We start from the raw sequence: 15,285 nt of genomic DNA, 5'->3' as shown, positions 1-15,285 counted from the left end.
AAAGGTGGTCAACAACCCACTAAAACTGATTTCCCAACCCAGGAATGGGCAACCTGCAAGTAGATGAAAGACGATTAGAAGATACTGAGGTGAGATTGTTTTTTTCAATCATTGTGCTCTTTTTCTTTTAGACCTAAGGTATCAAAACTCCAGAAACATCATTAATTTGGAATGGGTCATGTCTCAGATATTCTGGTGAGGTGTTTTATACCATATAGTTCTAGATAGCTGGAGCCTAGGGTTTGAGGGAAGAGAGTCAAAGGAGGTGGGAAGTGGTAAGAAATGAGGCTTGGAGACATAAGCAGGAGGTCAGATGATGTGCTAAGGAGTTTGGACTTTGTCCCAATCATCAAAGAATTTTAAGCTGAGGGTTGACAGGGTTAGTCTTAAGTTCTAGAACTGGCTGTACTGTGGACAGTGAATTGGAAAGGGTAAGACTGGAAACACAAAGATCACTTAAAGGCTTCTTACAGTAAGCTAGACAAAAGGCCAAACAGTGGCAGTGAAAATAGAGCGAAGAGAACAGATTTCAGAAACATCAAAATCAGTGGGGCTGTTTGGAGAATCTGAAAATTTTAATTTATAGGATTTATTAGATCTTAACCTGTCATACAACTCACTATGTACTTCTCTACCAATTTACGCAGAGGATTCTTTGTTGTGGCCCTCAAAGATCATCAGTAGTTCATAGCTTAAGTTTTTGGAGTTGGTTCTAGAACCCAGTGAGATCCAGCTAAAACCATTTTAGGACAGTCGTGTCTGTGTTATCTCTAGGATATACTCTGTACAGACTCTTGGATTCTGATCTGCTCTCCAGTCTTCAGGAATGATGATCCTGCCTTCTTTTTTTCTAACATTACCAGAGAGCAAGAACTAAAATTCAGATCTAAGGTTTCAAATGTTCATTGTCACACAGGCACTCTGAAGGATGCTCACATCACTAGGTTGAGGTGGGATAGGAGTTTTTTTCCCTTTTGGAAGGTTATATCTGTGTAATGTTTAACAAATGTTTCAAAATGGGAGAAAAAACTTCTTGAGTTTCAAAAACAAAGACCAGTACTATAAAGAGCTTTAACTTTTAAACAACTGATTGTTAGGATTGCTGTGATTATTTATTTCTGTTCTGGGGTTCATGCAGTGTGTTCTTCTGCCTACTATTTACCATTGCAAAAACTTTATTCAGTGTTGAAAAATGAATGCTTAATAAATCTGTGCCTTATATGCATATGTTACAAATTATCTGGAGTTTGTAATCTATGCAGAGTCTTCCCCATCTAATTGTTCTGAATAATTGAAAAATGTCTGCATATTGGAAAAAGGCATGTGTTTTAATCTGTATTATTCTTACCTATTTGAGTTAAGAGAGTTCTTGAGAGCCAATGGAAAAACTTTTTTTTTCTTGGCACTAATCAAGTGAGTGTTATTTTGTCACTTAGAGATGCATGTTGTTATTCTTTAGTAAGATACAAACCTCTGTTTATTCTCAGCCATCATTTTAGGAATAACAGCCATCATTTTCATATATGTGTTCTTGGCTGTATTCATAAATTACATATTTTGAGTTTCCAAATAATATTTCCTTCAATATAAATTGATACAGTAGAATGGTAGTTATTTACTTAGGTATGTTTCCTAGTTACATTTTCTCAGCCTTTGTAAGACTGCTTTGTTGTAATAGCCTGAATTTTTGAAACTCACAGTATTGTTTCTCTACTATCTACCTTCACATTGCTTCATTTATCCAAATAAGTCAACTATGTTTGTAATTGATATTAATAAAACCAGAATAAAGTTCATATCTACCAAAAACTGCTTTTATTATTATTATTTTAAATTTACAAATGCTTTTCTGTAAATGGAAAGAGCTTGTTTATGATTTAGAAAGAAAAGTATGATAGGTCAAAAAGTCCCTCAACCTTTTATTGATCTCTCAACTGCCATAGACAACCTTAAGGAAGTTTTATTCATTTATCCACTCATTCAGCAAAAGTCTGTTGAGCTGCTTCTGCATGCTAGGCATTGATTTAGGTGCTGGGAATACATCAGTGAACAAAACTGAGAAAACCCCCTGCCTTCAAGGAGGTTAGATTTTGGTAGAAAACAATATGATCTTTAAAATATGTAATTTAGGGGGCTGGCCTCTCCTGGCCTAGTGGTTAAGTTCGGCGTGCTCTGCTTAGGCAGCCTGGGTTTGTTTCCTGTGCGTGAACCTACACCACTCATCGGTGGCCATGCAGTGGTGGCAACCCACATACAAAATAGAGGAAGATTGGCATAGATGTTAGTTCAGGGCAAATCTTGCTCAGCCAAAAAAAATTTTTTTAAATAAATAAAATATGTAATTCAAAACAATTAACACAGTTAGAAAGAAAAGCCTCAAATATGATATTCCTTGATATCAGCCTTATTGACCTCAAAGTTTGAGGTTTCTACCTTTCATTATGAATTAAGAAATAGAAATTCATTTGCCTTTGCTTTATTAAGAATGATTTACATGATTTTATAGTATGCCTTTTTATTGTGATATGTCCACTTGTCACTGAGGTTTGCCCCACCAAGCAGCAAAGTACAACATTGTTAGCATTCATTCAGTCATTAGATAATGAGCACCCCTGTGCTGGGTCCTGAGGTTCAGCCTTCAGCAAAACCAGGTAATGTCTCTTCTCGCTCATGCAAGTTAGGAAACATGGTTAATAGTTGGACTTTGAGAGATCAGAGTTGTGCCAATTTTAGAACAGCATAAAATATTCTTTATATAAGTAATATAAACCACGTTAAAAAATTAAGACAAAAAGTCAAGAGAAAAATGTTAACTTCTTCACTGTAGCATAAGCACATATGCATGAAATGTTATTTTTCAAGAAGTGATGGTGAATCTGATTTTAATTCCTGTAAATTTACATGCGCCAAAAAAGGAATGAGAGATCTATGTGCTTTCTGTTCTTTTGAACTCTAAGAAAATATATATGTCATTACTCCTCCTTATTTGATTCATGCTGAGTTTTGCCTGCCTCCTGCTTTTTGTGAACAGGTAGCCCAGCCAGTGGGGCCTACTCCTCACTCTGGACTGTAGTTAGGGAACCTTTCTTCCGGCTTCATTTATATGTTAGGGTGTTAGTCCCCATATTCTTGCCAAGACTGAACCTTTGGAAATGCTCAAATGATTGGCTTTTATCTATAAAAGAGGAAATATGAGCACAAAGTTGAAGAAGCTATGATGATGTAGCCAGGTGTTTCTGAAACTTGAGGAATGTGCGGGCAAAAACATGTTCATGTAACAATGTTACTAAATATGCAACAAACCTAAATGTAGGTGTAAAGTCCTTTTACTTATAGATCTCACGTATTATCAAACAAAAACTTTATAAAACACTTTAAGTACTAATAAAACTAAAAGTCAAAAAAATCAAGCTAGCATTCCTTTATGGGATGATGTGGCTTAGCTGAAACTTACTTGCCTTTCCAAAGGAGGTTCTGATACTGGCTGCTGCAGTGAGGTTCTTTTGAATTTGTTCTTCCTACTGTGTGCTTTGTGATAAAACTGTGCTGCTACTTTTTCTCTACTTGGACTAACCTGTATACATAAGGCAGCTTGCTCTCCATATGGTGCCACTCTTACTGTTTTTGTAATAATAATAATGGCTAACATTTACTGAGTTCCAGCTATTAGGTGGACACTGTTTTAAATGCTCTACTTGTACTTTTTCATTTAACACAACAAATCTGTGATGAGGTACTGTTAGTAGCCTCACCCTACAGATGGAGAAATTGAGGCACAGTGAGATTAATTTGTCTAATGTCACAAAGCTAGCAGGTGGTGAAGCTAGATTAAGCAGTGTGGCTCCATGCTTTTAACCACTTGGTTATATTGCCCCTTTATGAATCATCAGCTCACCTTTATTAAATTTTGACAATTGAAGTGATATTTTGGCAACAGGGTGATCATAAACAGTCATAAATGCAATACTAAAATCACAGAGCAACACCCAGATGGACATCATTATGCTCATACATGTTTCTTATCATAGAAATAAACACAAATTTTAAAAATTCTTGCAGATAATTCATGGTGTCCTAAGTTTATAAACATAATGAGAAACATTGATTTGGAAGTCCCAAGGAGGAATTTAAAACATGTTGAAACATAAATAAAGCTTTTGTTGTAGAATAATCATTGTTATCCATTCAAGTCTTTATATAAATGATTATATTTATTGGACTACCAACTCCCCTTAAAGGAAGTAAGGAGAAACATTACAAAGTAGAATTACTTTTTGACAGTAAAAGCAGGTAATGATGTGGCTTACCAAAGGAGACCATGGAATGTCCACTACCTTATGCCTGCCATTGTCCACCTGATGTCTAAATGGTTTGGGTACTCTTCTTTTTAGAGGTGATGGGGATGAGATAGACTGTTTTATAATATATAATATAAATATACCAAAAAGTGTATATGCATGTGAAGAAAGCTAAAAATAGAACCAGAAAATAAGAAGTCAGAGAGTGCAAGGAGTATAGCAGTAACCCAGGTAAATACGGTTACCTCAGCTATATATTAAAATGAGCTATGAATTTCCCAGCAATTATGGCAAAAAGGTAAATACAGTGACTTTCTATGCTTTTCAATGTCTCTGAAGAGAAGCATACAGCATCCTACTTTTGCAACCTAAGATGAATTTAAAGATCCTCTGATAGTGAGCTTGGATAAGCTGTTGACTTTCTCTTAGTTGTCTTTTCTGTTAAATAGGGATACCCACATGCCTTCCCTATATATGTGCTGCACTGCCAAGACCCCTCCTCCAGGAGAGAGACATGGTCCCCCCAGCTGACCGGAGCACTGATTGATGAGGCTTCTGGTTGAATTCCTCCCAAGAATTTCCTTTTGCCCAAGGGAGCTGTCTACCCCCAGGCTAGGCCCCCTCTCTGGTGGCAGCCTGAAGCCAGTCACTGGTCAGTGCCGAAATACAAAGTACAGCCCCCTTGCTTCAATTCAGGACAGCTCTGAGGGGTCATCCAAGTTCCTTTAGGATTAGCCGAGGGCTTTGCTACAACTATGTCTGTCTTCAACTTTCTCTGCCCGGTCCTGCTCAGTCTTTGTCAGGTGGTGTTCTCAAGAGCCCTTCCCAGTAAACCTGCACACGGTCTCCTCAGAGTCTGTATCCTGAGACCCTCTCTTTTAGGATTATTGTAAAAATTGGGAATAATAAATGTAAACTGCTAACCCAGATCTCAGTGCACAGTAGGCATTGAGGAAATGGTCGTTGTGGTTCACTTCATACATGGATGTTGAGCTGCATATGGAAAATGTTTGATTTTTGTAAAAGGTACAGACTTTTTCATGTGGCCATTGCTTTTAGCAATCCTCATAAAGGTAAGAATAAAATACAAAAATTCTATCAAATGAGCTATAAAAAGTGTTATCACCTGGATTTCTTTCTAACAACTTCCTCAATAAATTCAGTTTCCCAAGGACAGATGCTTAAACTTAAAACATGTTATTTTCAGGTTTTTCAATAAAAGGGTATGTGTCAGGATATGAGGGTGTATTCTTTTCATGCACTTAGACCTGTAGTTTATACCATGTAAATGCAAAAAAACCCACACTTTTTGAAGTAATTCAGTATTTACCATTTTTTAACAATTGACTGAATCTTGACTTAATGCTTGTACCCAGATATCTTGATGGAGGATTTTTAATAACCTTACTTTTTTGATGATTTATCTAGATGTCAAGATTATTTCTTTTTTTCACAACCAAATATGTAAAATTTGCTAATGGAAAAAATCTGTATTATAGGTTACCTTTGCATTATAGATGGTAGTTTTTAGTAAGAAAATAACTGCAAAACTGAGAGAATCATATGGTCAACATATGAAAGAAAGAAAATGGCCATCAATTTCAGGAGGGAAAACCTGCCCTGCGGTTTCCCTCTTAAGCATTGGTCTCATGAATAGAAGAAAGTGCCTTTGTGTTGGGTAAGCAATACAATGTTGTTAACAATAAAGCTGTTTGAGGTTGTTTGGTAATGTGTGTGTGTGTGTGTATACATGTGTAGTTCTTAATTTTTAGACATGGTTTATTATGGAACAATTAGTGTGTAATGCAAGGTGTTTTTGTATGGGAGGGCTTTAAAGATAAATGATTCTGCTCTGCTGTCCTAGAAATATTTTAGATAATTCTCTAGAATGTGTTTTTTTTAGTTACTACATATACGGTGCCCCAGGTTATGAAGTACTGAGAAAAAGATTGGAGAGAGCTGCCAACGTAGCAACTTGAGAGGTGAAGTAGGAGTCAGATGAAAATAACCTCTAATCCAAGTCAGTTCTTTACCAAACAACTGATTGTTTTCCCCTTTTAGGTGGGGAGGAAGTTCTAGGCAAATAGTGTTATCTATCTTTGATGACTAATTTCTGTTGCTGCTTATGTCTGAAATAGTTAAGTAGTTCAGTATACCCTGATTTTTTGACCTGTCTTGTACTAAATAGAGAAGCACTTGAGGATTCCATGTCTAGAAGGATTCTTGTATCCCAAAGAAGTCCTTAAACATGACCACGCATACTAGGTATGGCTTTTATAATGTTACTGCCAAGATGAGATGTTGTGTGAGTAGCCATATGATTTACCTACAGTGTAGGGTTAAAGGCTTTATGGTCACATGAATATAGTTCCTTGAGCAATGGAAGATGTGGGGGTTTTGGTTTTTTTTGTTTTTTTTTTACAATTAGTGTTCTCCTCCTTGAGGGTTTTTTCTTCCTAATCTGAATGGGCAAGACCTTCAGCTGCTAGCATGGAGGAACCTACAAAATTTAGGCATTGACACTCACTGAGAATCAAAATTTCTTGAATTATTTGTTCTTTGCAAGAATTTTTCCCTCATGAAGACAGTACTGACCAGTTATAGACAGAAAAGTGAGTCGTTGATAGCCAGGTTCGGAATGAAGTGCCAGCTAATAGGATTCAGCCCTGGACAGTCCCCACAGAGACTGAGGCTGCCGAGAGGTAAGATCTCTTGGTTTCTGGTGGTCATTCTTCTGTTTGACCCTATTAAAATTCAGGGAACAATTGAGGCTTTTTCCTTTTCGATCTTTGACAGAACTACTTTGTATTCTTGAATATTTTATTTAGTTTGTAAGGCATAAGAAATACTAAAATTTGGGTGGGGCTGCAGAGTTGCATTTGGCAGGTGACCCCTCCCCTGCAAAGAAAAATGTAACAAGGTTAGATGTTTTAAAAATAGCCTTGCCCTCTACAGCTAGGCCTCCTTTGTTGCAAAGAAATTAATTTGCTTTGCTAATTGTAGCTGTATCTGTTTTATACCCTATTCTGCTCCTGCTTTTTTCAAAAGGTTGTAGGAGCCCTACCTACCTTGGATTCGTTGATTTATAAATATAATCGACTATTGTGATTGAATGATGAGTTTCTGGATTTTCTTTGCTAAGAAAAATTTGATCTTCTTGCTAGTAATTTACTACTTCGAAATTACCTTAATTCATTTACCTAATAAATATACTTTGAACAATCCTAACATGATAGGCACTGTTCTGGACTCAGAAAACAGTGAACAAGACAGGCCTAATGCCTACCTCATGGAGTTTACAATCTAGTGGAATGGCTCCCTTAGGAAACACTTTGTGAATGGCATTTGGTAATTTTTAGATGCCATATCCCTTTGGAAGAAGTACTTGTCTTGGGTCCTTGGCTCCTCATTTTTTAAGTGAGGAAGTTGGACTAGATAATCTCTAAGGTTCTTTTCCTTTCAAAACTTTTATTATGTTTTGAAAGTTGGAACTTTATTCGCCGTTAAAGCCTTGGGCAGCTCTACCCCCTCCTGTCAATCAGTATTTATAGAAAGTTATATTAAAGATATATTTGACAAAGATAGAGACACAGATAGGTAATGAATACTATCAAGTGCTGCAGGATTGTCAAATGAGTTAAGGACAAAGTTTGAAGACCATTCTTCTTAGTAATTAAGAACATAGTGCTTACCATAATATGAACGGTTTCAGCAGATTAATAGAGCAGACTTTGATCCCATTGGGTTAAAGACTGAATTAGTGGTGCTAGCCGGTGGCGTAGTGGTAAAGTTTGCGCACTCCGCTTTGGTGGTTTGGGTTCGTGGGTTTGCATCCTGGGTGCGGACCCACACACCGCTCCTCAAGCCACACTGTGGCGGCGTCCCACATAGAAAATGGAGGAAGACCAGCACAGATGTTAGCTCAGTGACAATCTTCCTCAAGCAAAAAGAGAATCGAAGATTGGCAACAGATGTTAGCTCAGCCAATCTTCCTCACCAAAAATAGAAATAAATAAAAAGGATTGAATTAGTGTAGACATTGCCTATTCCTCTGAGACCTTTTAGTCTTTAGACAGTGTTAAAATGTAAGATGTTAAATCTTAGCCTTTGTGACTACTAAGGAATGTAGTCAAGACTTACTTTCCTATACTTGTTTCTAGATGTGTGAATTTCCCTGTTCTCAGTTGTTACTTTAGGTAATTTATCTAGCATCTATATCGATAAGTTAATCAGATAATGATTGATCAAGTACTATGTGATACAATTGGAACAGATAATCAGCATAATTTATGAATTGTTTAATATTGCTTAATTGCCACTTTAGAAAAAGATTTCTTCCCCAGCAGGTGGGAAAAAGTGCTATATTTTTGTGAAGGGTAAATGGATATCTTTCTATGCTTTTACTGATAGAAGTTGTTCCTTTCAAGAAACAGGGGTATTTGGCTAATTTGCCTCTTAAAGGAAGTACTAATGCTGCTTTATCTCAATGAGCAGGACATTGAGCAGTCTGGACAAATTGTACTTAGACTGGCTTGTCCCAATCTGTAGAATCTCTTGTAAAACCTAAGACAAATTAAATCCACCTTATTTTAGGTTTTCTGACTAATACTTGTTACATTCTTTTATGTAATAAACAACCTCATGGTATAGAGCAGTTTTTTCACTCCAGGTTCTTATGTGGGCCTTTCAGAGAGTTCCTGTTCCCTTTGAAATTGTATTGAACAGTTTTGTATGTGCATTTTTCCAGGGAGGGGATCCATGACTCAAATAAGTGAAGAACCTCTATTGTGGAGAGGAAAAGGAAAAGGAAAATTTAAGAATAAAATGATCTTTCACCTGCCAAAACTTCCTGTAGCTCCAAGAACTGGGCGGGGGAGGGGGTGTTGTGAAGCAAGTGCTGTCTTTTTTCATTTTTGGGGTTTTTGTTTGGTTGGTTTTAAAGGATTGAGGTGATTGGCAAGTCAGTTTGCCAGATTTTAATATATAGAAAATCTAAAAGTTCTGCTGGCCCCAGATGGATTTTGCCTTAGGTGACTTCCTAATCTTTAGTTACAGTTCTGTGTCAAGAGTTTATATAGAGTAATTTATACTATATTCTTAACATCCCTCTTACTGTGTGCAGAAATGTGTTTATTTATTTAATTTCTGCTTTTTCAGGGTTTTTTCTTTCCTACCTTTGGTGCTCACAGTAAGAAAATAAAACTAATTAAAGAAATTTTGAGTCTTTCTTAAAGATATTGAAATAGACTCTGTTTTTTCACCTCAATTAACTAAGAGCAACTAGTTTGTAATAGTTACAATAGTTTAAAGGAAGAAAATAGATCTCTTTCACAAAGACTTTTTTTGCTTCACAATACACAGCTGCTTAGACTGAGGTATTGTTTTTAACACTTTAATAAACAATCAGTCACTGGAGACTTGCTCCCAGTGTAATTTTCCCTATCTCTTGTGGAATATAAAATATGATTTTTGAGACTTCGTTTGCAAATAAGTGTATTTTTTATTTAATCATTTGGGTTAAAAGGATCTCAAATTCACCATATTTAGTTGGCAGAGGGTTGAGATAAACTATATAATCCATTTCTAGTATGGCCATTTTGACAACTACATTTGAAAATCTGTTTCACTGCTTGTTTTTTCTTGTAACATTGTTTCCTGCTGTTGTAACTAAGCTGTCCTCCATGCAGTGTGACTTCATTTTTCCCCTGACTTCTTAGACTGATCATGCCAGTGTTTTCTTAACACATTTATATAGCTATTATGCCTTATTTCTATTCCTCTTTATTATATACCCTGTTCCACCTGCAGTCCGTTCTGTTAGAACAATGGTTTTGTCCTGGTGATTATTTTATGACTGTGTTAAATGGGGCAAATTTTGAGAAAATGCTTGAGCCAGTAGCACAATTTGTTGGCATATGTCCATATGATTTATTTAGTTTGCTTCCTACTTTGCTATACCAGGGAAGAATTCAATTCTTCCCACTTCCCGAAAGTCAAAGGAGGGACTAGAGGACACTGAAGCAAAAGAAATCTTTTTACCCCAGAAGTAGCTTATATAATGTCAGGAAGGGCTTTGATGAAACCACTGGCCCTACTTATAGATCTTATTTTCCAAGCCTTTCATTATTTTATTTGCCCTTTTCTGAACTCTACAATTTCCCTCTCTTGTAGCTGGTTCGATGCCCAGAACTGAATGCTGTGCTCCAGCTGTGGCCTCACCGGTGCTGAATAGAGAGGAAGAGCCACCTTCATAGCTTACATGTGATTCCTCTGCTTATACAACCCAATACTGGATTTACTTACTTTGGCAAGATAGCTGCATTGTGCACTGTATTTAATGTTACGTGTACTGTAATCCTGGGTCTTTCTCTGCATTGCTGCCGTTAAACCCCCAATCCTGCCGATCTAAAACTCCTGCCTTTGTTTACCTGCCCTCCTCCCCCGTAGAACCCCCTTACATTCATCCACAATGAATGTCATCTTTATTCTCTCATTTCCTTTCACTCTAATCTTAAACTTTGGCAAAACTTTCCCTGTGTCTATAAATTGTCAGTTGTCAGCCATCTTATTTTTCTCCCTGCTTTGGTAATGGGATGTCTTTCAAGTCTTTTCTCTGGTTCTCTGCCTTTTAAACACTTAGTCGTTAAACACTTGGCACGGTGGATTTAGTAAGCATTCACTTGGCATTTCTTCCAAATCAAATACCTATGAACTCCTCCAATTTGACCACCCGGTCAAGTTGTTTCCTATACTTTAGTTCTTCTATCCAGATTATCTGGACTCTCCTGACTTCTGTCCCTATGACTTCATTCAAGATATAGTACTATGTCATAGTTCTTCCCCAGGGAGGAGACAGTAATATTCATTTGCCATGGGAATGTCTAACAATAAGGAAAGTATTGTTCTTCTTAATTGTGAATAGAATAGTCTTTAATAATATTAAACAAATTCTTTCCTCCCAATATCTTAATTTTTAAAAAAATGCTAGAACTTATGTTATATAAATTTCTAAGATGAGTGAGGTAAAGGAAGAAGGAAGGGAAGCAACGTTTTTGTGTTGAATAGGAAATGGTTCTCCAAGAAAGCTAAATAGAGGTTCTTGTTGGGTTTGAACAAGAACCTGTCTGAAACGGGAGATGAGACTTCGTTTTCCCTAGATTCTGGAGCATTATTATCTTAATCTCAGATTGAGAGTAGGCTTTAAAGTTGCTTTATTTAGGACTGTTAACACAGTCATACAATCATTTAATTGTTTGCTTTGGTTAATCATTTGGAGTGTGGAAAGTGTAACCTTTTCTGATTTATTATGAGTGATAAGAATTGGAAGGTCTCCCTTGTCCTTTTTATCCATTTCTAAAGTCCCTCTAGTTTAACTAAATCCCAGTGTTTCTTATAGTAGCAGTCAAGCTGATGTTTGAGTTCTTTCCTTTTTTTTAGTTGATGTGTCCTATTTAAACAGCCTTCGCTTAGGTCTTTACTGAACCAAGAAGTTACCTTTTATGTATATTTATGTCTTGAGAGAGTTAAAATCAATTTGGAAATCTTTTTAATATTATTTCAATACATCAGATTCCTATCATATGGATTTAGGAGTTAGCAAACATTTTTCCTCAGACCCCTAATAGATATTTTACATATCAACATATTACACGATTAAAGTGTATTACAAAGTCAGAGGTGGCAAGATCTGTTAGGCTTTCTCGATGAAATATAAAATATATCATCTGACTATTCTTTCATATCTAAAACCATTAGATATTGCTAGTTTCCGTATTCACAATTACATAAGCCAAGTGAAATTTTAACCTCAATTTGGTGCTTTCAAAGAAAGTAAATCTTTTCTGTGGTTTCCCACCATGTATATTGTCAAAGGTTGGTGGCTTTGCTTATGCCTATGTCACATCCTGATAAGTGTGGCACCTTTCTTCAAAGGAACAATAGTTTTATTCCTTGACTTTTGAAATAAGCTTCGGTGACAGAACCGACTAGGCTCTTCTGTGCTGAATACTTTTCTCTAGGCAGCCAGTACATAGTAAGCAGTGGCATGGTTTCCATCTCCATTTATGGCCTTGGAAGGGTGAAAGGGACATGGCTGGGACTCTCCATTTATGGTCCTTAGAGGAGTTGAAAAGAGTGGTTGGGGTGTTCTTGGAGGCAGAAACTAGATATTGTGAGATAAAAATAAGTTGGTAGGAGATGTTTGCAATTCAAATTCCTATCCCTGCGAGGAGGGCAGAGGGCACTGGGAAGGGGGAGTATTTATGCAGAAAGTCAAATGAGATCTGCTGCAGGCATTTGTCGCCTTCCATTGGAAGGGTTGTCCATGACACATTTCCCAAGTTCATTTCTGATTTGTTCTAGAAAGTTCTGTGTTATATAGTTGTGACTGTCCTTTACAAAGAGAAAGACGGAACACGTTTAAAGAGTGTATTATCAGTTCTTTAAGGCATCATTTGAGGCAGCAGAAGAGTTCTCAAGAAAGGGAGAATGAGGCAGGTGCTTCTGCAGGGGGTAGGCTGGCTGGTTTTAAGACGGTTTATGACTCTAATCATTATTTATGTCTGAGGAATATCATCTTATGTGTTACGCTTTTATTATTCCTTTTTGCCCATCTGGATTTCTGGCCTCAAGGGACAGATCTGCAGAGTATTTGACAGAGTGCCTTGTAGTTTGTCAACTGTGATTTAAAGATACTGAACTTTCATGGAGGCTTTATAAAGATTATTAAGAGTTGTTTTAGTTTGGTGAGAAAAGGTGATATATTGGCTTCTGGAGAGTAATTTCACATTTAGGAGAAATTTGTAATCTGGCTAATGTGTATAAATTAAGTATGAGGTGAACTGGTTTTGCACAGTTGAGTTTTGGAACTACCAGGGAGAAAGGGTCTTGTCTCAAAAAAATTCTCAGAGTGAAGCCCAGTAAAGTAGAAGGGAGTCAGAGGAGAGAGACTGAATGTAACTAAACTGAATTTGGAAGCTGGGACTAAGTCCTTGATTTGTGTTTGGAATATCGTATAAGATATGCCAATAAACTAAGGAAACTGGGCTAATAATCAGAAATATGCATTAGCTGACCATGAAGAGAATTGAAGTGTTGTGCAAGATAATAAAATTATCTAGGTTTTATCTGCAGACTTGCATAATGATATTTATTTGCTGTGCCATGAAGCAGAAAAAGAAGTGAAATACCACCCTTCCACCTCACTTTCCCTCAAAAAAAGAAATCATTGGCCTCATTTATTGAGTTGCTTAGCTGGAAGTTTGAGTTGGCAGAATAGCCTAGTATTAGTGGCTAATTTTTAGACATAGGTATTAGTGTATTGTTTCTTGATAATTGACGTTTGAGGATGGGAATTGGTAGCATTATTGATTTGACCTCTTTTAAATTTTAGCAACTTCCCCAAAGACAGAGTGAGTTAGTACAGAATATGAACTATGGAAGTAATATGTTTTACTAGCTAATTCGTTTAGGTAATTTTTTTTTACCCTGTATTCCTTCTTAATCAATAGTGAGGAAGGTTATATTCTTTGCTTTGGGAAATTCTTCTTTCTGTCCTCTCTCCCCCTCACTTTTTCCAAATTCTGGGCACAATAGCAGCTCTTTCTCTTCTGTGGTAGGTGTGCATCCTATTGGCTGGCTGGTATTTCTTGTTTTCTTTTTTTTTCTTATTCTTTTTAAAAGGGGGTGGGGGTATAAAAATATGTGTATGGGGTACATGCAATAATGTTGTAATGTTTCTTGTTGTTTAATGGATAATTAATTGCCAAATAATTGTTTGAATTATAACATGTTTGAGTAAATGCTAAATTAGTATTTTTTTCCTAATATAATAATGAATTTGAAATCTAGCATTCCTGTAACAATGTGTCTATGTTTGTCTGTCTGTGTCTGTCTAATAGTAATTAATGTCTGTGGTCCGTACCTGGAAGAGGAAGTACAGCTTTAAAGGAATAACAAAAGACTTTGTGTCTTAGACCCTTCGCAGGTGTTACAGTCGGGTGAAAGAACATGGTGTTGGGAAAAGAAAGAGCAGTTACACATTTGAACAGTTGGAACAGGTGTTTGGTCAGGGAGGATGGGATGCTCAGCCCTGCCAGCCTGTACTTATTAACAGTAGTGGCTTGTACCAGGAGCTGGAGTCAGATGGCAGCACTATGGAGGAGTATTCACAGGAGGACTGGGGAAACCACAGTCAGGAGCTCCATGGCTATCCCACAGATCAGGAATTGGGTAAGAAAGCTAATATATATGATACTTATCTGTGTGTGTGTGTATGTACCTTTATATATGCACCAGTACTTAATATCTCAAATATCTTTTGATACTGTTCCCACTGTCAGCAAAAGCCGTATAGCCAGTGTCTTTGGGGCAATTTGGGCGTCCTTGGCTTAGCCTTAAACTGTCAACTAGTGCTTGGTGTTGGTCATTTGGTGATTTGGGTAGCAGCAAAATTCCTAAAGACTCAGAAGAATTCCTAATTCTGAGCTACACAAGAAGCTCAGGGACAGGTAGACTCCTATGCAATTTTAAATATCCTGCACCTCCTAGTTCTAAAATGACTGCCGAGAGTATTGACTCTTGGATCAACTGCTATAGATGTAAATACCTTTTCCTTCCTTTATTCCAAATACTTTTTCTTTTCTGTTTGTGATTTGGAAAAGGTGTACCCCCAGACTTTATTCTGAACAAAAAATGAAGGGAAGCCTCAGTTTATCTTGCTAAGAGCTGGTATTTGAATTTTATCAGTGATCATACTCCTTCAAACCTCAAAAGGGATCCCATCCCAACAGTAGCTGGAATGATTTATGCATAGTCTTAGCATTAAAAATGAAAAGAAAACTCCTGCCATCAAATCTAAACTTGTGTGGCTTAATTAAGAGGGCATATGTGGTTGCTTTTTTGTTTCTTTTTGCAGTAAATGCTCCACTTTTGATTTTCATAATTTGGAAGTACGAATCAAGTGTCTGCTGCGGTCACTGTGCATTAA

General features: G+C 36.9%; 2 protein-coding genes across 33 annotated transcripts in view; one reads left to right on the top strand and one right to left on the bottom strand.

Annotated features, from left to right (window-relative positions):
* LOC102150912 (endothelial cell-selective adhesion molecule-like) overlaps positions 1-15,285 on the bottom strand; it is a 32,926-nt gene that overhangs the window by 5,499 nt on the left and 12,142 nt on the right. For 3 of the 17 annotated variants that reach the window (XR_011440526.1, XR_011440527.1, XM_070272903.1), the window contains one exon: positions 7,991-8,168. The exons of the other annotated variants lie outside the window; for them this stretch is intronic. Coding sequence is in view for 1 of the 3 variants with exons in the window: in XM_070272903.1 (XP_070129004.1) it covers positions 7,991-7,993 (3 nt within the window). In the remaining 2 variants the exon portion in view is untranslated. The remainder of the gene's footprint in view (positions 1-7,990; positions 8,169-15,285) is intronic. 17 annotated transcript variants of the gene reach the window in all.
* The window catches only part of MSANTD2 (Myb/SANT DNA binding domain containing 2), a 30,298-nt gene that overhangs the window by 8,750 nt on the left and 6,263 nt on the right, over positions 1-15,285 (top strand). For 2 of the 16 annotated variants that reach the window (XR_011440519.1, XM_070272902.1), the window contains 3 exons: positions 43-89; positions 10,470-10,559; positions 14,429-14,528. Coding sequence is in view for 5 of the 16 variants with exons in the window: in XM_070272902.1 (XP_070129003.1) it covers positions 14,453-14,528 (76 nt within the window). In the remaining 11 variants the exon portion in view is untranslated. Of the gene's footprint in view, positions 1-42; positions 90-9,977; positions 14,529-15,285 lie in introns of those variants that run through there. The other 14 variants (XR_011440513.1, XR_011440520.1, XR_011440512.1 and 11 more) reach the window with 10 other exon arrangements.

This window comes from Equus caballus, chromosome 7 (genome assembly GCF_041296265.1).
Source record: "Equus caballus isolate H_3958 breed thoroughbred chromosome 7, TB-T2T, whole genome shotgun sequence".
NCBI classification, from domain to species: Eukaryota; Metazoa; Chordata; class Mammalia; order Perissodactyla; family Equidae; genus Equus; species Equus caballus.
Note: the sequence above shows the minus strand (reverse complement) of the source record. Positions and strands in the feature narration are given on the sequence as shown.